Source organism: Trametes versicolor (genome assembly GCF_000271585.1).
Source record: "Trametes versicolor FP-101664 SS1 unplaced genomic scaffold TRAVEscaffold_9, whole genome shotgun sequence".
NCBI lineage: Eukaryota > Fungi > Basidiomycota > Agaricomycetes > Polyporales > Polyporaceae > Trametes > Trametes versicolor.
The window spans coordinates 710,411-737,074 of NW_007360329.1; the positions used below are offsets into that span (position 1 = coordinate 710,411).

At 58.5% G+C, this 26,664-nt stretch overlaps 10 protein-coding genes and 1 non-coding gene across 11 annotated transcripts; 7 read left to right on the forward strand and 4 right to left on the reverse strand.

Annotated features, from left to right (window-relative positions):
* Positions 1-771: 771 nt before the first annotated feature.
* Positions 772-2,811, forward strand: TRAVEDRAFT_152121 (VHS-domain-containing protein). The gene is made up of 5 exons (XM_008043188.1): positions 772-1,023; positions 1,085-1,448; positions 1,524-1,802; positions 1,867-1,951; positions 2,011-2,811. Exons 1-5 carry the CDS (start codon positions 878-880, stop codon positions 2,709-2,711), a joined length of 1,575 nt encoding a protein of 524 aa, XP_008041379.1. The 5' UTR covers positions 772-877; the 3' UTR covers positions 2,712-2,811.
* Positions 2,812-2,840: 29 nt separating this feature from the next.
* Positions 2,841-3,933, reverse strand: TRAVEDRAFT_152124 (ATPase V1/A1 complex subunit E). Its single transcript, XM_008043189.1, has 6 exons — positions 3,846-3,933; positions 3,704-3,784; positions 3,565-3,647; positions 3,194-3,508; positions 3,049-3,136; positions 2,841-2,995 (listed from the first exon to the last, which is right to left on the reverse strand). The coding sequence occupies exons 1-6, from the start codon at positions 3,897-3,899 to the stop codon at positions 2,933-2,935; spliced, it is 684 nt and encodes a 227-aa protein (XP_008041380.1). The 5' UTR covers positions 3,900-3,933; the 3' UTR covers positions 2,841-2,932.
* A 2,022-nt stretch (positions 3,934-5,955) lies between these two features.
* Positions 5,956-7,724, forward strand: TRAVEDRAFT_66028 (uncharacterized protein). Its single transcript, XM_008043190.1, has 3 exons — positions 5,956-6,642; positions 6,693-6,924; positions 6,984-7,724. Exons 1-3 carry the CDS (start codon positions 6,312-6,314, stop codon positions 7,288-7,290), a joined length of 870 nt encoding a protein of 289 aa, XP_008041381.1. The 5' UTR covers positions 5,956-6,311; the 3' UTR covers positions 7,291-7,724.
* Positions 7,725-8,002: 278 nt separating this feature from the next.
* TRAVEDRAFT_152128 (uncharacterized protein) lies at positions 8,003-9,925 on the forward strand. Its single transcript, XM_008043191.1, has 6 exons — positions 8,003-8,412; positions 8,469-8,538; positions 8,596-8,699; positions 8,752-8,980; positions 9,041-9,683; positions 9,759-9,925. Exons 1-6 carry the CDS (start codon positions 8,034-8,036, stop codon positions 9,834-9,836), a joined length of 1,503 nt encoding a protein of 500 aa, XP_008041382.1. The 5' UTR covers positions 8,003-8,033; the 3' UTR covers positions 9,837-9,925.
* A 691-nt stretch (positions 9,926-10,616) lies between these two features.
* Positions 10,617-11,682, forward strand: TRAVEDRAFT_171478 (uncharacterized protein; the record flags this gene model as incomplete). Its single annotated transcript, XM_008043192.1, has 3 exons — positions 10,617-10,956; positions 11,017-11,392; positions 11,453-11,682. 3 exons carry the CDS (start codon positions 10,617-10,619, stop codon positions 11,580-11,582), a joined length of 846 nt encoding a protein of 281 aa, XP_008041383.1. The 3' UTR covers positions 11,583-11,682.
* Positions 11,683-12,404: 722 nt separating this feature from the next.
* Positions 12,405-14,552, forward strand: TRAVEDRAFT_73497 (glutamate decarboxylase; the record flags this gene model as incomplete). Its single annotated transcript, XM_008043193.1, has 8 exons — positions 12,405-12,416; positions 12,471-12,506; positions 12,571-12,687; positions 12,742-12,916; positions 12,978-13,334; positions 13,389-13,933; positions 13,996-14,220; positions 14,284-14,552. 8 exons carry the CDS (start codon positions 12,405-12,407, stop codon positions 14,431-14,433), a joined length of 1,617 nt encoding a protein of 538 aa, XP_008041384.1. The 3' UTR covers positions 14,434-14,552.
* A 243-nt stretch (positions 14,553-14,795) lies between these two features.
* On the reverse strand, positions 14,796-15,946 carry TRAVEDRAFT_50153 (uncharacterized protein; the record flags this gene model as incomplete). Its single annotated transcript, XM_008042890.1, has 5 exons — positions 14,796-14,982; positions 15,044-15,461; positions 15,522-15,658; positions 15,724-15,729; positions 15,792-15,946. 5 exons carry the CDS (start codon positions 15,944-15,946, stop codon positions 14,796-14,798), a joined length of 903 nt encoding a protein of 300 aa, XP_008041081.1.
* A 993-nt stretch (positions 15,947-16,939) lies between these two features.
* Positions 16,940-18,948, forward strand: TRAVEDRAFT_171483 (uncharacterized protein). The gene is made up of 9 exons (XM_008043194.1): positions 16,940-17,113; positions 17,173-17,221; positions 17,273-17,390; positions 17,448-17,747; positions 17,804-17,967; positions 18,024-18,330; positions 18,387-18,565; positions 18,616-18,719; positions 18,779-18,948. The coding sequence occupies exons 1-9, from the start codon at positions 16,949-16,951 to the stop codon at positions 18,914-18,916; spliced, it is 1,524 nt and encodes a 507-aa protein (XP_008041385.1). The 5' UTR covers positions 16,940-16,948; the 3' UTR covers positions 18,917-18,948.
* A 157-nt stretch (positions 18,949-19,105) lies between these two features.
* Positions 19,106-19,214, reverse strand: TRAVEDRAFT_t156. Its single transcript has one exon. It is a non-coding gene; the product is annotated as a tRNA-Tyr (tRNA).
* A 141-nt stretch (positions 19,215-19,355) lies between these two features.
* TRAVEDRAFT_171485 (uncharacterized protein) lies at positions 19,356-24,085 on the forward strand (the record flags this gene model as incomplete). The annotated part of the gene is made up of 15 exons (XM_008043195.1): positions 19,356-19,535; positions 19,596-19,991; positions 20,056-20,148; positions 20,202-20,269; positions 20,325-20,384; positions 20,437-20,443; positions 20,495-20,708; positions 20,771-20,886; positions 20,935-20,963; positions 21,027-21,111; positions 21,165-21,267; positions 21,320-22,433; positions 22,491-22,979; positions 23,029-23,579; positions 23,660-24,085. The coding sequence occupies 12 exons, from the start codon at positions 19,356-19,358 to the stop codon at positions 21,361-21,363; spliced, it is 1,395 nt and encodes a 464-aa protein (XP_008041386.1). The 3' UTR covers positions 21,364-22,433; positions 22,491-22,979; positions 23,029-23,579; positions 23,660-24,085.
* A 504-nt stretch (positions 24,086-24,589) lies between these two features.
* On the reverse strand, positions 24,590-26,285 carry TRAVEDRAFT_152140 (Clavaminate synthase-like protein). Its single transcript, XM_008043196.1, has 4 exons — positions 25,765-26,285; positions 25,495-25,605; positions 24,957-25,434; positions 24,590-24,894 (listed from the first exon to the last, which is right to left on the reverse strand). Exons 1-3 carry the CDS (start codon positions 26,278-26,280, stop codon positions 25,024-25,026), a joined length of 1,038 nt encoding a protein of 345 aa, XP_008041387.1. The 5' UTR covers positions 26,281-26,285; the 3' UTR covers positions 24,590-24,894; positions 24,957-25,023.
* Between the last annotated feature and the right edge of the window lie 379 nt (positions 26,286-26,664).

Consider the following 26,664-nt stretch of genomic DNA (forward strand, 5'->3'; position numbering starts at 1 on the left):
GCACATGGGAAGCCGTCGACCCAAACGCGGACGTGATACGATCCAACGCCGTGCGTCAAACGCTCGGACGAGCCTGCGACTGCATGGCGATCACCCCAACATGTACAGCCTGCGCAGAGATCTGCGGCCGAGGGAGGTTTAGCTGCTCATGATAGAGCAGGCACGCAGTCCTGTGCGAGGCACATCGAAATTTGAGCCCGAGTCGAGGGCAGCGACCTGCGGGGAAGGGGTTCAGCCTGGGGACGCTGCTAGTCCCGGCAGACACGATGGCCAAGCTGTGCGGCGATATCGCACTTAGCGCCCAGCGTCGCGATCGGATTCGCAGACGCCAACACGCCGACTGCAGGACCCCAGGAACCACCCTGCTCCGACGAGGCCGAGTGACTGCCATCGTCGTACGTTCAAAAGGCTTGGGAGGGACATGGTCTGGACTGTACCACAACGACAAATCCGGGATAATTTACGACTTGCCAGTCGTCGTCGATCGCGCGAGCTTACACCGACGCGCGCGTCGCGTCAATCACGGGAGCCGGACACATACAACTTACGTTGTCAAGCATCCCGCAAGGATCGACCTCCCACACTTCCTGGCATGAAGCTGCATGGAAATGATGCTACCATCTGAGGACAGTTGAGCAACAAGGCGAGAGCGTAGGCTGCCTTGGGCTGCCCTGAGTACTAACATCGCAGTCGCCCAAAGGACACGTCGTGGGACCCGTGACACCGGGCCGATTCAGATCGTTCAGCGGTCAGCCACGTTCTACAGCCTCTCGAGCGCACACTGCGCACACGCACATCCTCATCGTCCTCCCTGGTGTCCTCCCCCCTCAGGCTCTGGCCACATTCTCTGCGTGAGCGAGCGTGCTTGGCGTCCACCATGTTGAACACTGCCGCCGCTTGGTCGTCCAACGTCTCCCAGCTCGAGCTACTCATCACTCGTGCATGCAATCCCGCACTCGGTGAGCCCAATTATGCGCTGCATCTCGAGGTCGCAGAGTATGTCAACCAAAAGAAGGCCAACAAGTACGTGCTCTGCATGCTCTCTTGCGCGCACGGAAGACTGATATGACTACATCTACGCAAGTCCGCGGGAAGCAGCGATGTTCATCGCGCGTCTGGTAAACCACCGCAATCCGCACGTCGCAATGCTCGCCCTCGCGCTTCTCGAAACCCTCGTACAGTCCTGCGGATACCCTTTCCAACTCCAGATCGCGACGAAGGAGTTCCTGAACGAACTCGTCCGCCGCTTCCCCGAGCGCCCACCGCCCTTCCCTGGTCCAGTTATGCAGAAGATCCTCGACCTCGTCCACAGCTGGAAGGAGGGCATCTGTGTCGAGTCGCGCTTCAAGGATGACTTCAGCAATATCAGAGACATGCACCGCCTGCTCACCTTCAAGGGCTATCGCTTCCGGGACATTCCCCGCCAGCCAGTCGCGCCAATTGCTTCGGTGAGTATGCGGCCTAAGTGTCTGCAGATACCCCACGCACGCGTCTAACAAGTGCCCTTTTTTCCTCTTTCCCAGAATTTGAAGTCGGCCGATGAGCTCGAGGCGGAAGATCGGGAAGCGCAGGAGGCGAAGCTGCAGGAGCTCATCCGGAGGGGAACACCACGCGACCTCGCGGCGGCACAGGAGCTCATGAAGACCCTCGCGGGCGCGAACCCAGACGCAAAGCCCGATTATCGGACACAGGCCCTCAATGAGCTAAACAAGCTCGAGAGCAAGGTCATCCTGTTGAACGAGATCTTGGACAATGTGGATACAGCGAGGGGAGAGCGGTTTGCGCAAGGAGACGTGTATGATGTGAGTGTGCCTGCAATCTTCACGCGCTATCGAACGGCGCTGATAAACTGGAATGCGCACATAGCAAGTAGCATCAATACTGAAAGACGCGCGGCCAAAGATCCAGAAATGGATCTCCAATGCCGAGAGCGACGACCCAGAATCCCTCAGTACGCCCCCTCCCGGCCCTCGCTACGAGTTAATGTCATGCTGACCCGTCGTCACGCAGACCTCTTCCTCCAAATTAACGACCAGATCAACACCGTCCTCAACCGCTACGAGGCGTACAAGAAGGGCGACTTCTCCGCCGCGTCGAACCCCATCCCGCCCGAGCTCAGCAACGGCGCGTCCGGTTCCGGCGGCCCGCAAGCGGTCTCCCTCATCGATTTCGACGACGCCCCCTCCCAACCCGCACATCCAACGGGCGGCCTCGACGATCTCGCGAGCTTATTCGCATCTGCCCCAGCACACACTACACCGTCGATGCCGGCGGCCGCACCAGGGCAGGGGATGTACGGCGCGCCGATAGCGGCGATGGGGCTGGGCATGAACATGAACATGATGACGAGCGCGCCAGCTACACCTGCGTACCAGTCGCCGCAGCCCGCGCCCTCACAAAGCGCGACACGCGCAGGCACCGTGTCTCCCCCCTCGGGTCTACAGTTGGGGTCTATCCGGCTGGGTACGCCCCAGCTGCAGGCGCAGAGCCCTCCGCTGCACCACACGCAGTCGACGCCTGGGTTCCACGGGCAGCCGCAGTACCAACAGCCGCAATACCACCAGCAGCCATCTCAGCAGCAACTATTCCAGCAGCAGCAGTTCCAGCAGTCGATGCAGCCGCAGCAGCAGCAACCACAACAGCCCGTGGCCCCACCAGCTGGACAGGCGCAGGGAAAGGACCCATTCGCGGATCTTGTAGGGCTATTCTGATGTATCGACTATTGCTATTTACTGTGCCGGGGGAGGAGGGACGACGCTTGTATGCTAGTTGTGCAGATAGGCATCTGGACGGATCGCTCGGTGCTCACGCAGTCAATTTCACGCAAGGCAAGATGGGTGCAGAATATTGAGACGAGAGTATATGTACATGTCGCGCACTGCTCGTTCCATTGTCCGCGCCGACTGTCGTTGGGTATACTGCCCTCCTGCGTCTATGTGTAGAACTTGCGGTTCGGGTTGAAGCCGAACAGGTCTGCCCGGATTTCCGGCAGCATCTGGGGATCCGGTGTAAGAGAGCCCGCCCCGCCGAATGACGAAGATCACTCACCCTGTCCTCCAATAGCCGTAACCGTTCATCGAGCGTGTTGTCGAGCGTGATGCGTTCAGTGCCGCTGACGAGCTTGACGCCGCCCGCACTACAAGGAGGCCATTCAGCACAATGATGTCATGGCGCATCGGCATGCCCGACTCACATGTCGTTGCTCAGCGAACCCTCCACGGTCGCCTTGACGGTGCGGCCGCTGATGTCGTTAAACTGCTTCGAGGCACTGTCCACGGCCTGCTGCACCAGCTGAACGTCCTTCTCGCGAGCGTGCACGGTGACGTCAGGCTCGAGCAGCGAGAGGAAGCCCTGCACGATGACGCCCTCGAGGAACTGCACATAACGCCCCTCGTCCTTGGCGAGCGTGTCGATGCTCGCGCGCGCGGTCGAGAAGAGGTCCTGGATGTGCTCCTCGCGCTGCTGGAGCAGCTTCAGACGGGACTTGTTCGTCAGCGTGGACTGCGCGCTGCATCGGGAGCCTAGTGAGCAGCCATACCCAAGAGACGGAGCGGGCCCACGTACATCTTCTGCGCAACCTCCGCGCCCTTGCGCTTCTTCTCGTATTGCGCATCAATCGCCTGCTGCTCCTGCTTCACGAGCTTGGCCTGTCTCCGCGCTCAGCACCTGGCCGCCCGTGCACGCTATGCCGGCGGACACGCACCTTCTCGATGGCGAACTCCTCGTCCGCCTTGACCTTGATCTCGCGCGCCTTCTCGAGGGCCTCCTGCTTGATGAACGCGACCTGCAGATTGTGCACACATGTCAGGCACCGGGGCCGCTATGGGGGAGACGCGGGCACAGACCATCTTGTTCATCTCACTGAGGACCTCATCGTCGTTAAGCGGCCGGCTTGCCATCTTGATTTGTCGTGGGGTTGGGTGAGGGTTGGCGAGAGCAGTAGTCGGAGGCAAGAGCAGCAACCGTAGGAGCTGCCGACTCGCTAGATTCGGATAGGACGGCAGGCGTTATGCATAACGTCACGAGGGGTCACATTCTACCCAACGCCCGTGTGCGGCGCTTGTTCTTTTCTGCCTCGTCCCTCTTGCTATCATGGCTCCCACCATTCGGCTTGATTCTTCACTTCCTCATGCTTGCGAATCAGCATAATATATGCTCAGATATGGATTCATATTGACGACGCTGCTTGCTGGGGACACATATTCCGCACAACTTGTGGCGGTATAGATGACCTGGACATTCTTCTTCGCGATGGAATCATGGGCCGCAGTGCAGAGGACAGGCCGAAATTGTGTAGGATGGGCTTAATGTGGGCTGCATTGGATGCATACAGCTCACTTCTACGACGGAAATGCCGCCTGGGACGACTCATGTCTTCAAGTCGAAAAAGGGCCATCGTGAACTCCCACCCAGTACGACACGCAGTGAAAGTTGGCAGACATGCTGACTTGACTTGATGTTATATATCTCATACACAGGAACTCTCCGTCGTTTCAATGACATATGTGCCGCCGCACGCCCTTGAGAGGGCACGCAGCCACCCTACTAACTGCGGTCAGTGTTCGCGGTCTTGATCGCTTCAATGTCCGTATACTAAAGTTATGCCTTGAAGCTGGATTCACTTTTCCTGTGCGTGGTTGCAGCCCACAGTCTAGCCTGTGTCCATACGAACCAGACTCCACTCGTTGCTCAAATGAGCTACAACGGTCAGCTACGGAGTGGCCGGCTTCGTGATTGATTGCTGTATGAGCTCTCGCGTGGTGCTATGCATAGCCATCTTGCAGTTCGTTGCATTGTTCCCCGCGTCGGTTGTGAGGATGCTTTGCTCGCGAATAACTCTTCCTTCATCATAGGAGCAAGTTAGTATCTCGCATACGGCTTCCAGACGTACTCGTAACTGGGATACGCCAACTACTGACACGATGAACAACAGTAGCAGATGTTGATGTTATAAGGCACAGAAATTACACCTTCTACTAGTCACGTCAACTATTCTGACTCGTCTTCGGGCACACAGAGGGTGTTCGTAGGGTTCGACGAAGGTATGTGCGTTTGATCGATGACATGCATCATCCAACTTACACATCAGTAGTCTCACAGGAAGTATCTGCACGGGTGACCGCCTGGGTACCCGGATTCTACTCTGCATTTACATCAACGTTTGTCCCTTCTCACAAGGGCATCAACATACTGATCACACGTTCAGCCTTCCTGGTCTTCCGTGCACTTCTCAGTTCTCGACAATCGGGCGCCATCAGTGCTCTCTACGCGACGTCCTGAATTCAAGACGGCAGTGATGGCGCGCCGTGGTTCAAGATGATGCTCATATCCTAATCGTGCGTGCAGCCACGGATACACCATCGGCCGATCACTAACCTCGAAGCGAACGCAGTATGCGCGTCCGTATTGGACAACAGATGGGCTGGCTTCGTGGGACGTGTTGGGCACGAATCATGATGGCAGACGTTCTACTCCCCATGGTACGGTGATCATCGAGGGCGTCCGATAGGACTGCAGCCGGTTGCCCCAGGGTCGTCGTCGGTGAGGACGTGGGAGCGGTGGCGTATGATCTGCAGGTCGGTCGCGGCGGTCGGTAGGGGGAGGTGTGTCGTATATTGCGAGCTCTTTACGGTTATTGGTCCTCGAGCCGGGGGTCCACGGTATTGCTACGCGACCACGTGCTCGAGGGCAACACTGGTTGGCGGCGCGACCTCAGCCGCGTCTATAGGCTGTGCTCCTCTCTACCACTTCCTGTCTCGCGGCATCTGCAAGCTCTCGCCCACAATATGCAGGGCTTCCTCGTCTTCTTCGACGATACTCATCTGTTGGGCGACGTCGGAATTTGCCTTGCGCCCGACTAGCGAGGTCGGTGCAGTTGGCCGTGGGCTGACGGATGCGCAGACCGAATGATTGAAGTCGCAGCTGATCGTTGGTGGCGATGTGGGATCACCATCCGTGTGCTCCTGACGACTCGCATTCCATCATCGCGAGGGCCCGGCAAATGGGCTGCGTGACGCCCCGAGAGCAATGAGGCCCCAGGCTCCAAGACAACCCAGGTCCCTGGTAGGGTGACAACCGAGCGTCCCGTTCTGCCTTTAGAGCGCGCCCGCCGCGTCCTGCCCTCCCTGGTTCCCTCCCACCTCCATCCCGTGGCCAACCTTTTTCCTTTCGCACATCGCAGGTCGATTGTACAGCTCCTTCTTCACCCTTCAATCTTCACTTTCTGTTCTTCCATCTTTCCTAAGGAGCTTACAGTCACTTCCGCAACGCAAGTCCCAAGCATCGCACGCTCACGAATCTTTCACGCCGTCATGAACGCAAAGCTCGCCGCCTCGCCCGCCCGCCCCATGGAAGCCCATGCGCACCCTGCACGTCCCTCGCTTTCCGTCCGCTGCCCGACCCCGCCGCTCGGCGCGGCCGCCATCACCGAGCTCGCGATGACCATCGCTGAAGAGATCGCCAGTCTCACCCGCTCCCCGCAACCCATCGGGGTCGACGTCCCCCTCATGCACTCCGGGCTCGACCCCAAGAGCCTCTCCAAACTCCAGTCCTGGCTCAAGTCCGCCCACGACTACGACGTGAGTGTGAGCCGCCTCCTGGAGAGCGATATGACGGCAGAAGTGCTCGCTGCCGATATCGAAGGTATGTGGTTTGTGTCTGATGTGGTCTGTTCGTCCCTCATCTTCTACAAGCATCCCCTCGCACCCGCCGCCGCAGAGCACTGCCCAAACCGCCGAGGCAAGCGGGCTCTGGCTCGTTCGCCATGTCCCGGCGCGCCCGCCGTGCCCCGAACGCGCCCATGTGCGTCGACGTGACCACCGAGCCGGAAGAGGTTCCGGTCATGTCGGCCGCCGTCAAGCAGTACCAGATCACCGCCGACATCGGAATGGCCCCCTACGACTCATGGGCGAACAAGAAGACCGGGTAAGCCCCCAAACCCGTTTCGAGCACCGCGATGTGGAGCTAACACAGCGCTCATTCAGACTCATGTACGGCCTGCTGGCGCTCGGGCTCGTAGGCTCCCCAATGTCGCCATCGTACCACGGCATCAAGTCGCCCGCGATAAAGTCTCCTCTGGCGATGGGAACGCGCCTCCGGCCGATCCCGCCGCAAGAGGACCCGCGCGCGGTCATGCCGACGCGCACGCCCCTCTTCGCGTCCTTCATGGACTCCGTGCACATGCCTGGGGTCGAACCTATTCAATCCCCGTGGGTGGCCGACAAGCAATTCGCCAGCCTCGACGGCATGTTCGCGGACATGTCGTTCCCCAGGACCCCCGAGAGCTTCTGAGCCCCGCATGGGCCACACTCGCTCGAGACAGCCCAAGAGCCCCCCGTTGTGGCGGGTAAATAGAGAGAACATGGACTAGGACTCTCTGGATACGCGGACTTTCCACGCAAAGTGACATTCATTCGTTTCGTGCTTTCACTTGCTGCATTCTTCCATTCATTCACACATACGCATCTCCCTCGCATGCACGCTCGCACCGTACACTGCACACACACATGGCATCGACTTTACAGTTCATTTTCCTCATCGGTGTTGTTCATCTTACACAAGTTTCGTTTTCGTCTTTGCTTTCGCTTCGTAGGTGCGCGCCACGCCCTTGTATCATTATGTACTGCTGCTCCCGCTCTGTGTCGTACTGTCGAGTCTATGTCCTGCTCACTATGACTATTTGATGCAAGGGTTCCTGGGGATTTGGGAACCCACCCTATAACTGCTCTTGTGTGCGCGTGTCCCCTTCAGCACCTTGCAGCAGTCGCACTCCTCCGTAAATGCACAGCGCTTTCACGGTGTACCGTCATATGAGGGCCACACTGTAAGCAGAGGCTCGTCCGGAATGTACGCTGTCCTACTCAGGCTAGTACAGGCGTCTAATGATACTGACATAGAAACCGAGCGGGTTCAGTAACACCTATCAACAAACTTTGATGATCTCGCCGTAACTTACTTACCGCTGTTCTACCACACATCTACACGTCCTTGGCTCCTCCCGTCACCGCCCCTTCGCGCGGATTCCGTCGCCGTCGATGGCCTTGCTGCTCACCCCGGCGAAATGGCTAGCTGACCTCCTCCCACGGCGCGTACGGGCCGCGGACTCGTACTACGAGCGTCTCCCTGGGACCGCCGCAGGTCCCTCGAAAGCGCGGGGCCCGCGCTCGCAGGGCGTTCTGGTCCGCGTCTGCCACATCCTATTAGTCCGGCGGCGAGCGCGGACGTTCTTCGTCGTCCTGGGCACCCTGATTGGAGCGGCGGTGGCGGTGTTCCTGTACATCCTCACTATCCCGCTCCCGCCGCTGTACTCCAGGTTCCATGCGGCGGAGCTCGATCTGCGGCAGCATGACTCCTCGCTCCCTTACCCTGAAGGCAAGCACGGGAAATTCCTGTGGGTCGCCAACCATGCGAGCAGTAAGTGTGGCACGCGTCCGGCGAAAAACCGCGCGGTGTACTGAAACTTGCCATAGAGTGCGGGTGGGGAAACGCGATGCAAGAGCTGTTCCTTAACGCCTACCTTGCATACCGGAGCGACCGAGCGTACGCCTCCGATGCTGCTCGGGTTACATTGTCGGGAACGCTCATGTTTATTCGCAGGTTTGTGTTCGACAACTATACCTGGAGCCGGGACGAGGGCGACTACTCGCTCTATAATCTGAAGCCTATACCCTCAAGGACACCCTTGACAGCTCTGATCAGAGGTGTGCGTTCACCCCTTCTCCGCCTAGGATATGCCACTTATCCGCGTAACAGGCCCTATCGTAGGGGGCGCATTCCCTAAAGGCGACCATGCCCCCAGGGCGGTCATCCCCGAGTACTTCTACGAGATATGCAAGGACCGCGAAATCATCGGAAGCTACGCGGTCAATGGCCCGCTCGCCGACGCTTCTGCAGAGACGCTCATCAAGGCGTGGACGCAGCGTATGGCGCCACATCGCTGCGTGGAGGTAGAGTTCTCTCCCCCTGAGGTATTCGACGAACAGTGAGCGCGATATTGTAGCCTACCTGGGGAATACGCAGAGAGTAACAATTTGCGCCCCAGCCTATTCGCAGACGCACACCGGCTCCTAGACGTCTGGCCGCAGTTCTCGCAATCACCCATCGTGCAACACTTCAGCTGGTCCGCGCTCGTCGAGCTCGCATTCGACACCAACCGGCACATCATCTCACCCTCCACCTCCCCGCTCGGCCCGCCGCTCTCCGCCGCCCCGCTCGCGGACGGCCTCGCGCGCTACACGCCCGCCCCCGGGCTCCTCGCGCTGCACATCCGACGCGGCGACTTCGGCGGGCACTGCTTCGACGTGCTCGCGCGCCGCTCCATAGGCTACACCGGCTTCAACTCGTTCCCGTCCCTCCCGGACCACTGGGAGCTGCCCGCGGACGCGTCCGCGCGCGAGAAGAATGCGCTGTATAGCCGGCATTGCTTCCCGGACATCGACGCGATTGTGCAGCGCGTGGAGGAGGTGCGCGCGGGGCCGCAGGGGCGGGGGCTGACGGATGTGTATATCATGACGAACGGGTCGCCGTCGTGGGTGGGGAGGCTGAAGGCGGCACTGAGGAGGAAGCACGCGTGGGCGAGCATTGCGAGCAGTAGGGACCTGATACTTACTCAGGAGCAGAAGTATGTTGCGCAGGCGGTGGATATGCTTGTCGCGCAGCAGGCGCAGGTATTCATCGGGAACGGGGTGAGTGAGCCTGCATGGCAGCTATTTCTATCCTACCGAGGACATGCGGGACATACTGACACTCTTTTCATGCAGTTCTCGACACTTTCTGGGATGGTTGTTATGCTCCGGATGGCCGGCGGCGTACCTCCAGAGGCAACTCGGCATTGGTAACACGCGCCATATGCTGGTCTACCTCTGTATCTGCTTGTGTAGAGGGGCGCTCCCTTGATTCCTTGCTCTATCGCCATATAGGAACCCCGAGGATGGAAGATATCTATCCGGTCATCTTGGTCAGCGAATTGATTACTGCGCTGCACCACGAACGCGTACATGTCGCAGTCTCGCAATGTCTAGCAGGCTATCACATTTCAAGCTTCCACGGTTGCGATTAAGTATCTTATGTTGGGTCTTTGCGGGATGCAACTGTGCTATAGTCCAACTCGTGCAATAGGTTCACAATAGGTTCTCCGAACATTTGCGCAAACTCCGAACCACACAAGGTTTAACGTTCGATGTGGGTGCCTACGATGTATTAGACGCCGGGCGCTATAGTAGTGCTTGCTTCCGCCGGCTTCCGCTCGGTGTACTCTTGAGTCCTCCAAGGCGATGAAGACGCCCTGGAGGGCTAGAACGATGCGTACTCATCCATTTCTAATCCTTCTGGGGAGCGTCGGTGGATAGAAGCGGGTTAGGAAGTCTGTAGGGGGGTCCGGTGACGAATGGTTGCGTGCTCGCAGACACTCTCAGCTGTGGGACGGCTGACTAAACCTCCTCCCTTAGCAAGAGCCCGTTCCCCTGCGAGATTCCCGGACAAGCTTACTTATCTGCGTCTTGACATCATATAAAGACCGCGGAAAGCATTCTACCACAGCATCGTACCCCGCATTCTCACCTCGCACCGACCGAGCTACCACACCCAGCACATCCAGACACACCGCCACCACTACCGCCATGACGTTCACGAACCCGGACACAGTGACCGCGACGCTCGACTACTTCACGCCCCCCGCAGACGGCTCGAAGCCATACAACTACATCACTTGGACGCCGTCGATGGGCGTCCCGCGCGCGAACTGGGAGCGCGTCCCGCACGAGGTCCAGATCGAGAACCTCCGCGGCGGGAAGGAGGGCTCCGTCTCGCTCGACACGACTGGGTTCCTGTACGGCCGAGGCGCGGCCGCGCACAAGACGTTCGAGAACGACGAGATCGTCGAAAAGGAGTATTACCCCGAGTCCATCGAGCTCGTCAAGAAGCTCACGGGCGCATCGCGCATCATCCCCTTCGACCACAGTGAGTGCTCCCGATCCGGCGCGTATCCTCCAAGCGCTTCATCCTAATGCCTACCTCTAGCAATCCGCCGCCGCCGCCCCGAAGAGACTGAGGACACCCCGCAGAAACGCCAACCCGTGCCCCTCGTACACATCGACCAGACCCCCGAGTCTGCGCGTGCGCGCGTAGAGCGCCACCTCCCCGCGGAGGACGTGCCCAAGCTGCTCGCGGGGCGCTTCCAGATCATCAACCTCTGGCGGCCGATCGGGCACCCCGCGTACGACTGGCCGCTCGCGCTGTGCGACTGGCGCAGCGTCGACCGCACGGGCGACCTCGTCGCGTCCACGCTGCGCTACCCGGACCGCGACGGGGAGACGTTTGGCGTGAAGTTCAACCCGAACCACAGGTGGAAGTACCTGCGTGGGATGACCTCAGAGGAGTTTGTGCTCATCAAGTGGTGCGTCTGTGGAGTGTTCTTTGAACGGAGGGCAGGATGCTGATTGGCGGTGACTTGCAGCTTCGACACGAAGGACGATGGCGAGACCGCGACCTTCACTCCGCACACTGCGTTCCAGGACCCGACGACGCCCAAGGACGCACCGCTGCGCGAATCCATTGAGCTCCGTCTCTTGGTGTTCTACGACTGAGAGCGCTGCGAGTTTGAAGGATTGTCACGATTATCATGCCCACCACGCTTTCCTGTAACATACCTACTGTACACCCCGCCCCCGTCGTTGTGATCGCTTTCAATTCTATGGGAGGTTAACATAATCGTATATGGTGCAGCAGTGCTTCCGTAGTACTGGTGTCCCAGACACTGAGCTTTGTGAGCTTTGACGCTCCTGGAGACGAGTAGGCCGCTCGGCTATCATCGAATGGCCTGAGAAACTACAACGGTGCCGGTTAGTCTAGTACGTCCACGCATCGTGCTCCCAACTAGAAAGCCGACTCGCTGCTCGCACCTTTTTCTCTCAGAAACTCTTGCCTACACCACCCCGCTACCAGTGGCATACCCGCCCCGGGCCGAGAGAAAATGCTCGGTATGCGCAAACCGCTGCCAGTGGTTGTAGTGGCTGCGGATCCCGGGTTGGGACCTTGCGAACACCGCCGCGGCCAGCTAGAATGCACGAAAATACAACCCGTGTCCGAGAAACACGACAGCAGTGACGACCGACGATGTCAAGGCCACTGGTGAATCTAAAGGCTTAATACCTTCACAATTGCAAGTCTGGCCCCTTGGGGGACCCGTGTTGCTCATTCCAAGACCGTACCCAAGCGCAAGTGAGTCCCGCTGCTAGACATAAAGTCTGAGTACAAGCTGAAAGAATTGTAGATGGAGGCAGGACGAGACGACGCTACTTTAATTGAAATGCGCGTGGAGACTGGATGATGGTACCTACGGGCGCCTGTTGACGATGCCGCGATCTGGACGAGGATGGGAATATGTCACCGTGCTCGACTCTACCACCATGCTCGCAAAAGTGCGCCCAGCTGTTTTGTACTTCTTCTCCCGATATTGACTTAGTCTCGGCCAGCATCTCAATCCCGACCAGCTCATCGAAGCCGCCAAGGTGAGAGCCAGTATTTACTCGTAGCTAAGTCTGATGGTGCACGAGATGTTAACAGCGTACGCAGGACAACGGCAAGGGCCATGGGATTCACATCCATAGCTCTACAAATCACCATTCTGTAAATGCGTATGGTGCGCGCTACGGCACGGAGCCAATCCCCAAGTACAGGCTACCATCCAAGGTACTTGTTATGTTAACGCAAACTATTGTGCTATTATTGACGCGGGCTCTGTAGGGAGTCGACGCAGAGACGGCGTATCAAGTGATACACGACGAGCTTGCGCTCGATGGCGCACCCGCGCTGAACCTCGCCTCCTTTGTGAACACCTGGATGCCCAAGCAGGCCAACCAGCTCATGATGGAAAATATATCGAAGAACTTCATCGACCAGGATGAATATCCTATGACCCGTGCGCGATCTCCCCTACGTAAACCCGTTCTCTGCTACATATACTGAAAACATCTGTGCAGAGGCTATACACACTCGCTGTATATCTATCCTCGCTGACCTGTGGCACGCGCCCTCAACACAACAAGCAATCGGCACCGCAACCACCGGCTCGTCCGAGGCCATCCAGCTCGGCGGGCTCGCGATGAAGCGCATCTGGCAGGAGAAGCGCAAGGCCGCGGGCAAGTCCATCCACGAGCCTGGTCCGAACATCGTCATGGGCGCGAACGCGCAGGTCGCGCTCGAGAAGTTTGCGCGCTACTTCGACGTCGAGGCGCGCCTCGTGCCTGTCTCCGAGGAGAGCCACTATAGGCTTGACCCACGCCGCGCGATGGAGTACGTCGACGAGAACACGATTGGCGTGTTCATAATTCTCGGCAGTACGTTCTCTGATCCCCGAATCGTATAATCACTCACAATCATGTGCTCTGCAGGCACGTACACGGGTCACTACGAACCAGTAAAGGAGGTCTCTGACCTGCTCGACGAATACGAAGCCCGCACGGGCCACTCCGTCCCGATCCACGTCGACGCCGCCTCCGGCGGATTCATCGCGCCCTTCGCCTCCCCCGCGCTCGAGTGGGACTTCCGCCTCCCGCGCGTCGTCTCCATCAACGCCTCCGGGCACAAGTTCGGGCTCGCGTACGTCGGCGTCGGCTGGGCGGTGTGGCGGGCGCAGGAACTCCTTCCGAAGGACCTCATCTTCGAGCTGCACTACCTCGGCTCCGTCGAGTACTCGTTCTCGCTCAACTTCTCGCGCCCGGCGCACCCTGTGATCGCACAGTACTTCAACTTTGTGCATCTGGGGCGCGCGGGGTATCGTGCTGTCGCGTTGCAGGATATGCAGAATGCGAGGCTGTTGAGCAGGGCGCTGGAGGGGAGCGGGATGTTCACAGTGTTGAGCGATATTCACCGTCCGGCGGATAAGCTTGCAGCGACGATCAAGGCAACGGTCGGCTTTGACGAGGAGGACATCGACGTGAGCCGCTCATATCAACCCCGCCGGCTTTAATTGCAGCAGCGACTGACGGCTCCCCACAGAACTACGTGCCCGGTCTTCCCGTAGTGGCGTTCAAATTCTCAGACGAGTTCAGGACGAAGTACCCGGACGTGCAGCAGAAGTGGGTGCAGGTCCTGCTCCGCGCGAAGGGCTGGATCGTGCCCAACTACGAGCTCCCCCCAGACCTGCAGGCGACGGAGATCCTGCGCGTCGTCGTGCGCGAGAACACGACCGCGACGATGGTCGACCGGCTTGTGGCTGATCTTGTGAGTGCTGTCGTCACTCGTGTGTGCGGTATTGTGTAGGGCTAATGGTGATATGATGTACAGATTGAGGTCATGGAGGGGCTCGCGAAGGCGGACTCGCCGATGCACGCGCTTGCGGTGCTGGGCGGCCGGAAGTCCGTCGAGAGCCATCATGGCCGGTTGGAGGAGGGGTCGGGCAGCAAGCCGAGTGGAACTTATGCTAGGCAGTGTTAATGGCCTCCCGGTCAGGTGGATTAGGTGTCCTGGGGAATATCAAAGGTAACACAGCGAACGGGATAGTCACGAAGTAAATGGTCATTTGTTGTCTAGATAGGTCCGCATGCATCTATACCAATGTAGAGTACATCAGTTCCATCACAATCAATTAGACGATTTTCGGGGCTCTGTATAGGACTTGCCTACGTGGACAAATCGCCAGCATGGGTGCATCGTCATCGCGACTATGTCGTGCTTCTACCTCCGAGTCGCCCGGACCTTCTCTCAGTACAGACACTGTATCCCTCGTAAAATTCCGCCTGATGCATCTATTCATATGTGCAATCTTCTCCCACCCAAACCTGGACGCCACCACTTGCTCATACAATGCTCACGCTCCAGTAGAGCATCTGCGTACGACGCAGGTCGACTGGTGCCTGTGCCCCCAACGCGGCCTCCAGCTTGGCCTCGACGACGACCCTCCTCGCGAACTCCTCGCCCTCCACTTCCGCAAACGCTTTCTTCCAAAGGCGCGGCCAGGACGACTCGGAATGACCGTAGCGCTTCCTGCTCCCCGGGACGTCAGAATCCGTCGTTATGATCGTCAAAACGACTCAGAACAACGTACCGTCCTAGATGGTCGTCGATATATCCCTCCTCCACCAGACCCGCGTGGCGGCCAAACACTACCCCACTCGGACGGCGCTTCAAGAGCGTCACGATCCGCACAGCCAGCCCATACTGCGTCTTCTCGTCAAACAGATGGAACAGCGCGCCCGTGTAGATGTGCGTGAGCGCGCCGCGCAGCTGCCCTAAATCCGAAACGGCCGCCGGGTCGGGGGGCGCGGCGATGGCGTCGGCGTCGGCGCTCAACTCAGAGGGCAGTGGGAGGTCGAAGACGTTGGAGGTGAAGAAGCGGACGGGGCAGGTGAAGGCGTCGCCGAAGAGCTCGTGTCCGAGCTGGATGTATTCGGGGCGGAGGTCGCACCCGAGGACCTGCGAGGCGGGGTAGCCGTCGCGGACGAGCTTGCGCACGTCCGTTCCCACTATCGGGCCATTGTTAACTGCGTTGAAGGCGGTGGATATCCACCAGCGAGGGCACGTACTGCAGCATCCAAGGTCCAGCAACAGACTGGTGCTGTCGCTCTTTCCTGCGGCGAGCACGGAGGGGTATACGGTGTTTTTATGCATCATTAGGTTAACAAAATGGAAGGCGCAGATGCATGGGTACGGATATTTCTCGCTGCACGTCGCGGTGGGATGCGTATAAGCTCAGCGTTGTTGAAGCTCTGATGTCCGAAGACTCACTATGCTCTATCGAGACGCAATGGTCAGAACGTTCAAGCCACATGCTGTGACAGATATTAGGGACCTACCGCTTCTGCACATCGTAGATTCGCGCTTTGAGCACCTCCTCATCTTCGGTTATCGCAGCCCGAAGGAAAGCGTGCTCTTCGTCCGAGAGACGAAGCAGGGCAGGGTCAAGCGGTGGAATGACAGAAGGCTCGACTTGTCCCTCTGGATTGACCATGGTGTTGCTCGTCGTTCAATTACAACGGTAGTCAGATAACACATCCCGATACTGTGGACCTGTCATTCAAGGCCTGTGAGAACGGTTGTCGTGATAAGTCGCGACGCAGACCCTGGCAGTTGGACGCTGAAACATTCCCTGCAGCATGAGTGACGTCACCTGATATGTTCTTTCTTGCGCAAAAAATGGCCAGACAGTCAAGCATGTATCTATATGAATGTTTGAGCGAGTGAGTGAGTGGCGCACAATGGGCGTACTATGGGACGGAGTGCAAAGACAGCGCTCTAGAAGCGCCGGCGCTCAAGCCAGTTACATCCAGCGCTTAACATGCCCACTAGGTTGCTTTCTCGCCATGATGTACGGCAAAGGAGGCTGTAGCAAACAGGTCAGTTTGTTTACATTCGAAGCGTATCGTGGAGACTGACATTTCCAAAAGGCACTATATATGTAATCCGTATGGTCGTAAACCTCCATCGCTACGCCGGACACGCTGAATCAATACGCAGTACGGATCACTACGTTTCAAAAGAGAATTCGAACTCTGGCGGCCTTTGTAGCGCACGCCTCCACTCGTCCGGGTTGTCTAATTATACATGTCCACGCTAACTCCGCACATGAATAGGGCATTTGTAGGATTCGCTATGCCCAACGCACGGCCACAAGAATAGCCATGGCAAGGTTGTTGGAAAGACTACTGCCGACGTCCGACTCTCTGGATCCGTCTCCTCTTTGGGCGCGGCCATATGCCACCCATGTCGAGATGTCTACGCGCAACCTTGCACGACAGCGCGGTTCGCCCGGGCGTGGCACGATTCTGCCGGTTGGCGCACACGCTGGAGGGACGGCGTCTCGGCATCTGGCACGAACGTGCGTGGCCATCGCAATCCCACATCAAGAGCTTGAGCAACGGGGGCCTCTATTGGCCTGTCACCCGCTTGGAGCCTTGCCGTATATAAGTGAGGGGTGATGAGAAAGGTCAGGGCGCCGATCCCACCGACGAGGATGCAGGCAATCATGCGTGTTCTAACCCTTGCGACGCTGCTCTCAGCGCAGACAGGGATTTCCCTTGGGCGTCCGTTTGGACAACATTTACCTCGCGCGGCCACGGAACCCGACCCTTCCTTCTTCGTGAACATCTCCTTGAATGGGAAGCAGTACGTTAACAAGGTGCGTAAGGCGGAGTTATGGCTCAAACGTGCGACGACACTGATCTTCTGTGGATCCAGGGTCTTGTCGCCTTTGGGTTGATACCATCGAACTTTGTGGAGTCGACAGGTGCGTAATCTCCGTTTAACACTCACCCACTGTGATCTCATAATGTACCAGGCGATACGCTGGGAGGTATCGGCAGCGCTATCGCGCTCAAAAGGGGATCGTTTGCCCAGCTATCCAACGGCTCGTTCACGGGTACGATCGTCGCTCAACCCGACAGGGGCTTTAACATGTAAAAGTCCAAGTGAAAAATCTTCCATACGCGCTTCACTGACAGTTTCTCTCACAGCGACGGGACGATCGACTATCAAGCACGGCAACACCAGATTGATTTTGTCTTGTCGCCGTATTATGACGCCGACAATCTCGATTTCGCGGACGGGCTGAAGACACTCCAACTCACATACAGGGATACTCTCCTGTATACCGAACGAGAGTCACAGAAGACGACTGGTCTGGATGCGTTGGGAGTACGCCAGGCAGAGACGCTCAGTCCCCCTGCGATCAACGACCCTCCTATGCCCATTGCCCCTTCTAACGGTCATCTCGCTGTGGATGCGGAGGGTCTCGCGCTTAACGCTGATGGGACGTACGTACCACTTCTCCTCGGTTGTGACTCGGTGCTCATGGACAGTGATTGGGCAGTTTCTGGGTCAGCGAGGAATATGGACCGTACATCTACCTGATGTCCGCTGAGGGCCAGCTTATCGAGACCATATCACCACCCGAAGCAATCCTTCCTTTCATCGACGGCGCGCTGAACTTCACGTCGGACACGGACCCGGATACCGGACGCGCTGGAAATCAGGGTCGGTTCCCCGTACAGCTGCTCGGATCGCATCCATAACTGACTATATGCACGCAGGTTTCGAGGGGCTTACGTTAAATGACTCAGGGGAGACACTTTATGCGCTTCTCCAATCCGCAACGATCCAAGACGGCGGCTCTGACAAGTCGACCTCCCGCTTTACGCGCCTATTGGCATACAACGTCTCAAACACCCTCACCATGCGCCCATCGCTGATCGGCGAATGGGTCGTACCTCTGCCCCAGAACAAGAAGGGAAACACGCTCGCCGCGAGCGAAGTCCACTTTGTGAGCGACGGCGTCTTCCTCGTCCTGTCCCGCGACGGGGACGGCCATGGCGGAGATGACGACAATTCGGCGTTCAAGTGAGCCTCACCTCCCTACTTTGCAACCATGTTACCGATGCTAGACTATCACTCAGGCAAGCTGACCTCCTCGATATATCGAGCGCAACGGATATTCACGGGACTGACTTCGACGACCCGAGCAACCCCATCGCCAAGAAGGGCAAGCTAGATAAGAGCATCACACCGGGAACATACGTTGACTTTGTCGACTTCATCGACGACACGCAACTGGCTCGTTTCGGTGTCCATAACGGTCAGTCATCACTGGCATTCTACTTGGGTGCCATCTCATACGCTCCTCAGGCAAACCGGCCGACCAGACCCTCATCGACGCGAAGTGGGAGTCCCTTGCGCTGGCACCCTGCTTGGACCCGACCTTCCCGGACGACTTCTTCCTCTTCACCGCGGTATGTCGTGTTCCCCGACTTTTCACTCAGTCAAATCACTGATAGCTGCTTGCTGTCAGGCCGACAACGACTTCATCAGCACCCAGGGCATCGCACTGGGCGTGCCATTCAACGCGGGGTTGGACAACGACAACCAGTTCATGGTGTTCCGCGTAACGCTCCCCGGCGCATCGGCCGCCAGTGTCCTACAATCCTAGCTGTCACATAAATACATAAATAGCATGCAAAGGTCATATACATATCAGCGTGGCGTGTTGTCGCTATCCGCAGACGGTGGCGTATTGTTTTTCGAGGAGGCCAAAAAGAGTGCTCTAGTCGGGATCGAACCAGAGACCTTCGACTTAAGCCGCGTCTATGGGTTCGATCCCACTTACAAGGGGCAAAAATCCTTCGAACCGGGATCGAACCAGTGACCTTGGGATGATCTCAGGGATTGGGGGTACAATCCTGGTTTCCAATTACAGTCCCACGCTCTTCCAACTGAGCTATCGAAGGCTTGACAAAGGTTGGTCAGAGATTGCTATGTGTCCACAGCACATCCTCTGAAACCATCGGCGGGCCGGACAGCCGGAGGAGGCCATGAAGCGCGACGGGCGGATGGAGCAGCGCGTTTGCAGCTTGAACACAGCCGCGAGGATGCTCTGGCGCTCGCTCGTATTCGTGTCGTGTGCAAGCTTCGTCTACTCATCCTCGTCGTCTGCGAATGAACAGCAGCTTTTCGTAACCCCCAGTGGTCCCAGCCAAGGTGTCCTCAAACGATACGCCTTCCCGCGGCTCCAGGGCTTGCGCCCAGAGGACCTACTCGAACAGGCAGAGGTTAGCGTTCTAGCCCGGGCCTCATATATTTAAGACACACTAACATTGCTATACTTTCAGGCTTCAGATGCCACCATATGGGCTGTAGGGCCATCTCATGTGGACGTTGTCTTCCAGAGTCCTGGGCAGCGATGGGACCTCCCCTACTCGGAAGTAGGCTCGCTATCGCTTAACAGCCTGGAAGACCTGCACCGCTATACTGGTCAATGGGACCTCGGGTCCCTGTCGAACTCGACGTACCACTCTGTCTACCACCCTCTATACGAGATAGAGGGCTTCGTCGAAACGGTCGCGCGCACACACCCACACCTCGTCCAGCTCGTAAACCTAGGACACTCTGCCGAAGGCAGAGAAATGACCGCGATGCGCATATCCAGGGGCGACGACGCACTACGAAAGACCTCTAGGAAAGAGAAAGTCGGGTTCGTCCTTACGGGCGCCCAGCACGCTCGCGAGGTCAGCACGCCCGACCGTGCCAGACGTCGTGCTGCACTCACCTTCACATGCTTCACACGCGTAGTGGATAGCGACATCAACGGCGCTGTACCTCACACATGCCCTGCTTGCCGATGAAGCCGAGGACTTCGGCCTGTCTTCTTGGCTGGATTACTTCGTGAGCATATACGGTATTCAAACGCTGCTGCACTATTGACCGTTGTGCTGTAGGACTTCTATATCATTCCGGTACCCAACCCGGATGGCTATGTCCACACCTGGAATCAAGACCGACTTTGGTAAGGCATGCCCACTACGCTTGTTTCGAGTATCATACTGAACAAGTCCAACTAGGTACAAAAACAGGCAGATCGTCGGCCCGGCCGAGAAGTGCGTAGGAGTCGATATGAACAGGTTCGTGCGCTCCACCCGTCACTCATAAAGCAGAAATAGACCCCTTTTGCAGGAATTGGGTACGTCTCATTAGCACGTACCGCGCATGTATCCCCCAATCTTCTCCTCAGGGCCACAAGTGGAAGTCAAAATCCCATCTACCCTCGCTCACCGGAGACGCCAACGTGACGTCGTCCAACAAGCAACGGGAGGCCGACCCCTGCTCGCCGTGGTACCCGGGACACCGCCCGTTCGAGGCCCCAGAAGTGAATAACATCGCGAATTTCATCACGACTCTACCTTCACTCAAGGCCTACGTCGACCTCCGGAGCTACGGACAAATGCGTAAGTACCCTGCCACTGCTGCTGAACCATGACACGAGACTCGGGCTGATGTCACTGGGAAGTGTCGACGCCGTATTCGTTCTCGTGCAAGAAGTACCCGAAGGACGCGGAGGACCTGCTGGAGGCCGCGCTCGGTGCTGCCCACGCGATCAAGCAAATTCATGGCACTCCGTTCACCGTAAGCCTGTCTGTAGCATATGTAACAGTCTACTTATCACCATGGCAGACCGGCAGCCTTTGCGAGCAGCTGTATAAGTGCGCTCTCTCTGATCCCTGCCTGGCGTGAGCTTGCGAGTCTAACCCGTATGTATCTTGCAGAGCGTCCGGGAACGTCGTCGACTACATGTACGCCAAGGCGGGCATTAAGTTTTCTTACTCCGTCCATCTGCGCGACACCGGCACGGTTCGCTCGTCCGTCTCTTTGCGTCTCCACTACAAAGCTCACGCCTTTCGCAGTACGGCTTTTCCCTCCCCGCGCAGTGGATCAGGCCGGTTGGCGAGGAGACGTCGAGCATGATTCATTTCCTCGCGGGCTTCATCTCTGGCCGCAACAAGAAAGGTGCGAATGCCTCTCCTCCCTTCGCGCACATATCCCGCTCACCTGAACCCAGGTCGCCAGTGTAACATCGTATGTTCAGTCTGGTCGTGTCTGTGAAGAGTCCTGCTTCCGATATCTTCCGAGCGTGCGTATGTACGAATATAACCTGCGGAGTCCACACACATACTTGGTTTGAAAGGTGCGCCACGATGAGTGCGAAGCAGGCTCGTCCAGAGATACGTCCGCAGAGAAAGAGGGGTGTTGGTATATTGAGACTGTACAACTGGCGCGATCTATGCGCGAACACAGCACGTATGGACAAGGATGGAGGCCGGGGATGGGGGATGGGAGAGGATGAGTATATGCGAGGGCTAATAATGCAACAGGTGCGGGGCGGGGGCCCGTCCGAACGTCCGTGGAAATAGTAGATGCATGCTACATAGTTAGAGAAGATAATCACAGAAAAGCAGCGGGGCGTGTCCGTGCGCGGGCGTCGTGTGCGCACAGCAGCAGCGGCCCCGCGTGTCGTCGTCGTCGTAGCGTCAGAGAGACATCATTCATGAGAACTCGCGCCCTAGCGCGCTCCGCCGCCGCTCGTCGCTGGAGTTGATCTCGGGGTCCATGCGTCCAATAACCTCCTCTGACGCGATACTGAACCCGCTCCGCACGCTCCCAGTCGACCCCATCCGTGGGCGCACGTAGTTCGGCGGGAGCCCCATTCCGTCCGGCAGTGCTGATAGCACACCTGCGCGCGGGCCTTCCAACGGACCATCGCGCCGCGCACTCCCCGTATACGCAATGGGGTCGAGCGGCGCGCGACGGGAACTCGAACTCCGCTCCGCCGTAGTCGACACCGGGCTCCTGCTGCCGCTCGACTTGCGCGGACCGAAGACCTGCAGGGACTCGAGGAAGTTCTCGTTCATCTCGCGGAGGCGTTCGTCAACGTCGCCCTCCGTCGCGAGCATCGGGAACGGCGTGGACACCGTGCGCGCACGTGTGGGGGCAAGAGGGGCAACCTCGCGGTCGCTCGACTCGGACTCCTCGCGGATGGTGTGCTCGCGCCCGTGGCGTGGGGGGCTCGGCGCGGGCGAGTCGTCGCGCCTAGAGAGTGGCTTGCGCGCGTCGATGTCCTGCACGAACGTCGAGATGTCGTCATCGTCCGTGTGTGTACTCAAGTATGACGTGCCCTGCGCGCGTGTATATTGAGTTTCGACGATCCCCAAACGTCAGAGGGATCGACTTACCGGGACCTTCTCCAGCTCCTTGATTGCGCCTCCCCTAGGACTGCTTCGCGGACTGGCCTCCCGACTAAGAGGTGTCCCGGGCGGGCGACTAAAGCTACTTGTGTACCTGCGGCCTTGCTGTCTAGGTGAGCCTTGCAGGCCCCCTGAGGCGGGGCTGGCAGGCACGCCCTCCCCTGAGGCTGGTGATCGCCCCGAACCCAGGCTCGACGGCGCGAAGGTCGGAGACGGTCGGAAGGGAGTGACAGGGGAAGATGCGAAGTTGCTCCCAGCACCTATGGGCGACGGGGGCACGCGGGATGCCGTGGGTGACTGCGCTGGACGCGACGGAAGTGACGGGCCGGCCATTGAGAGCGGAGACTGCTGCCGCAGGGACGGTGACGGCGAGTGAAGAGAAGGTGAACCGGATGAGATTGTAGACGACTTGAACGCGTTCACCGACGTGATTGGCGTGCGGCGGATCGGTACACCTCCGGCGGTCGCGCCATCCTGCTATAGGGGCGTCAGTGATCGCATACACCCGCACGATGATGTCGCGTACCGAGCTTCTACCATGCAAGCTCTCGCGTCGAACGCGAGCAGCGAGTGCGGACACATCCTCACGCGACCCTAAAGAGGCCGCACCCTGCCTGGATGAAGACGAGTCTGACACACCGGACGTGCCCATGCCCGCTCCAGATAGATTGCGTGTGACTGGGAGCGCGATGTTGCCCAGCCGCGGGCTTCCGCTTGGGCTTCCTCGAATACCTTGCGTCGAGGAAAATGATGTCGTCCGGGTATGTGTAGACGGCGGAATGACAAAACGTTCCGCGACTGATCGCGGTGGTGAACGAGGGAGTGAAGTGCGCAGGGCTAAGCTCCCGGGCGAGCCCGATATGCTGTCGCGCTGCTGGTTCTTCACCAGGGTCGGCGTGAAGTCTGGGCCCTCTGAAAGGAACCGCGAGGACAGTAGCGACTCCTTCGTGTCTAGCTGAAAGTTGGGGTGTAGCAAATATGTCGCTGAGATTCCCAGTTCGCCCATGGGGTGCGTGATAGGGGGCAGTACATGCCTCTCCCTCTTCAGTACTGATGCCACAGACGCGGGGGTGGTATCTGGTTTTCAAAGCCTCGGTTAGCGGCCATTGTTCACGCGCGCCCACCCGCTACGGGGCAAGTGGGTACAAGTGACTCACCGAAGGTCATAATTTCATCAGGCCGAATGCTTCCATCGACGCTGTCCACACGTAGACGAATACTGAAGTTCCCATTGCGGTTGCCGCCCACCCGCCTGCGCAGCCGACGCGCGAGCTTCCAGGCGGGCAGCACACGGAGCAGCGTGAATATGCTCCGGAAGAGCGGGATGCCGTGCTTGTATATGGTCGACGGCGCGACGTCCGTGCGATCGTCGCTGTAATGGGATCCGGCGCGGTTCGGGGCGAACTCGAGGTCCCAAGCCTCGAGCACGATGAAGCGCGGGGTAGGGTCGATGCGCACGCGCGACGAGTCGGGGGCGGTGTAGACGAGAACTTGGTTGGTAGCTAACTCGGGGATACATAGGAGGACTTGGAGCTGGAAGAGGGGGACGGAGGGCGAGGTCGAGATAGAGCGATAGATACGGGTGTGATCCTTGAAGAGCTCCGGGTCTGGGGTCTCCAGGTTGAACTGGAGCGCGGCGCGTGTGTCAACCCGGGTTCGCAAGGACATGTAGGGGGCACTTACCCACTTGTCAACCTTAGCGTTGGGCGGGGGCTCGATGGTGGCTCGTGCATGGTTGACGACCAGGGCGAGTTTAGAGTATAACCTATGAGCTATCTGGTCGGCTCTCTGGGTGTCATTGGACATGGCAGAGCGCGGGGGTGACAACGTGCGGGAAGCTAGCGAGACATGAGGGCGTATATGTAGGATTCTGCGTGGCGGCGGGGGATGGTAGTGGTGGAAGGAAAGGAGGACGAGTCGAGGCTGTCACCGCTCGCGCGGAAGGCGAGGGTGGGCGTCTAAAGTGTGGGGGTTCTGAGCCCCGCAGTGCCGGATCGAGTGTGCTTGCGGTTGCAGTTCCTGCCTGTTCTAGCCGCGCACCCACCTCCTCCGCATCCGCGCACACGAGTCACTGTCAGGCCGTCTGAGACAAAGAGCGGTCGCTTTCTATATATGAGTCTACATATACAGCCCGCGTGCAACGAGGCGCGTCCACATTAACAGTCCCCGCGGATCGCTACCCCGTACTCGGAATCGATGGTGTCCGTACCAGTGCTCGACACGTTGTGCCATCGACAAATGGCAGGAGGGCACGCCTTCCCTCCCCTGTGCCCTGTCCATCGTGGTGGATAGTGGATCGTACCACCGTGCCTAGGGTGACGCGGCCATCGACACTGCGAACGTGAATGCAGGCCGTTGTCCGGCCACGCGCACGCGCCTAGAACGAAACAACCTTCAGCAGTCCTTCAGCAAAACAGACTTTCGCACTAGAAGCGCCGTGCTCGACCTGCGTACCTACGCGTGCCCAGGTCACCACGCCCTCTCGTAAGTGAAGCCTGCAAGCGAGCATCGATCTGTTCTCTCAGGAATTCCGCGGCAGAAACCACCAGCCAACGCCCGCGGTCCACCCAGGGGTCGCCGTGTCTTGCAACCGGACGTTCTCGACGCGATGCCACCACTTGCGCGGCACAAAGAGCGTGTCTCCCTCGCGCAGGACGCAGCTCATAGCCCCTCCTGACTCGGAAAGAGCCTCCCTTGTGTTTACGGGCGCGGTGGACGGATCGATCAGGACGTCGAACGCATTCTCAGACGAGTCAGCGCGGAGGTGCAGATCCACGGGAGATGTGTTGCGCAGCACTGACCCGTCCGCGCGCGATAGGGACTCCGACAGGTCAGGCGGGAGCAGCACGAAGTGCTTCGCGTGTACGCTCGGGTCCGAGGACGCGTAGACGTTGTACAGATTGAAGTACGGGTCATAATGCAGCGGAGTGATCTGTGCGCGGGGCCGCGCGATAAGAAAGCGTGAGTCGAGCAGGGATCATGGGACGCGTACCGTGGAAGAAGGGCCGATAAAGAAGCTGGACTGGTACAAGTCTACAACATGGTTCTCGAGAAGCGGGTCGAGGAGAGACGGGACTTGCACAACCTCCGCCAATCCAGGAACCTATGGCATAATTCGTGAGTTGACTCTTGGCTCGCTAGGCCAACGATGCGAATGTACTTGAAGGGGGGACGAGTATACTAGCAGTTGACTGGCCCGCAAGCACAGTCGTGTATATGCGACCTTTCCCAGCCTGGATTCAGAGATTGAAATCAAACGCACCTCATCCCGCGCCCTCCACTGCGCGAGGTACAACTGCATGCGTTCACCCTCCACAGCACCTGCCCCTTGCGCCCCAGTCAACCACTCCAAATACACGCTTAACGGCGCGTCCACCCGACCGCCCGTACCCAAGCTATCCGTAGTAGCTTTGTCGTACCGTCCGACCTCGACTTCTACAAGCCGATCGCCCGCGGCTCGCAGTGTGCCTAACAGTGTTTCGGCCCGACTGCAAGCGGCGGGAAGGTTTTGTGGGCGCGTGTGGGCGCGCAAAAGCAGCGGGGCGGCGGTGGGCGAGCGTAGGTACTCGAGGAAAGCTTGCGGGGAAGAAGCGAGCGAGTCAGGAGCCTCGGGAACCGGACGCGTAGTCAAGACATGGTGGCCATCGAGAGGCAGACGATCAGACCCGCTGATGTTGGCGAAGGTGCGCGATAGCCTGACAAGCCTATGTTGCCTCAAGAAGTTGCATGAGGTAGAGATGCGAGGTTGCGGTCGCACACCCACCCGCGGGAGTGTCATGGACGTGGTCAAGGTGCATGTCGCGCGCGCTTGGCCGATCCCAACCCGCTTTCCGTACGTCCGCCAAGCGCACGAATGTCATGACAGCTTCAAAGGTATGGAATGCATTACTTTAACTATTACCGAAGGCCTTACCTATCACTGTACCAATATCAAACAGCAAGGGTATGAATATTTGCTCTACAACACGGGTGTATGCGTGCGGAAAGGATATCATCGACTGGTCATCATTATCAAGACATGAGCATGAACAGCGTCGTGCCGTGCCCGCGAGCGGAATATACACGTACACGGTCGGGGGAGAACAGCTACCACACGGGTGGGGAGTGAAATCCGGGATATCGCGAGGAGGGAAAGGGGAAAAGAGGCGGGGCGAGGGGGCGG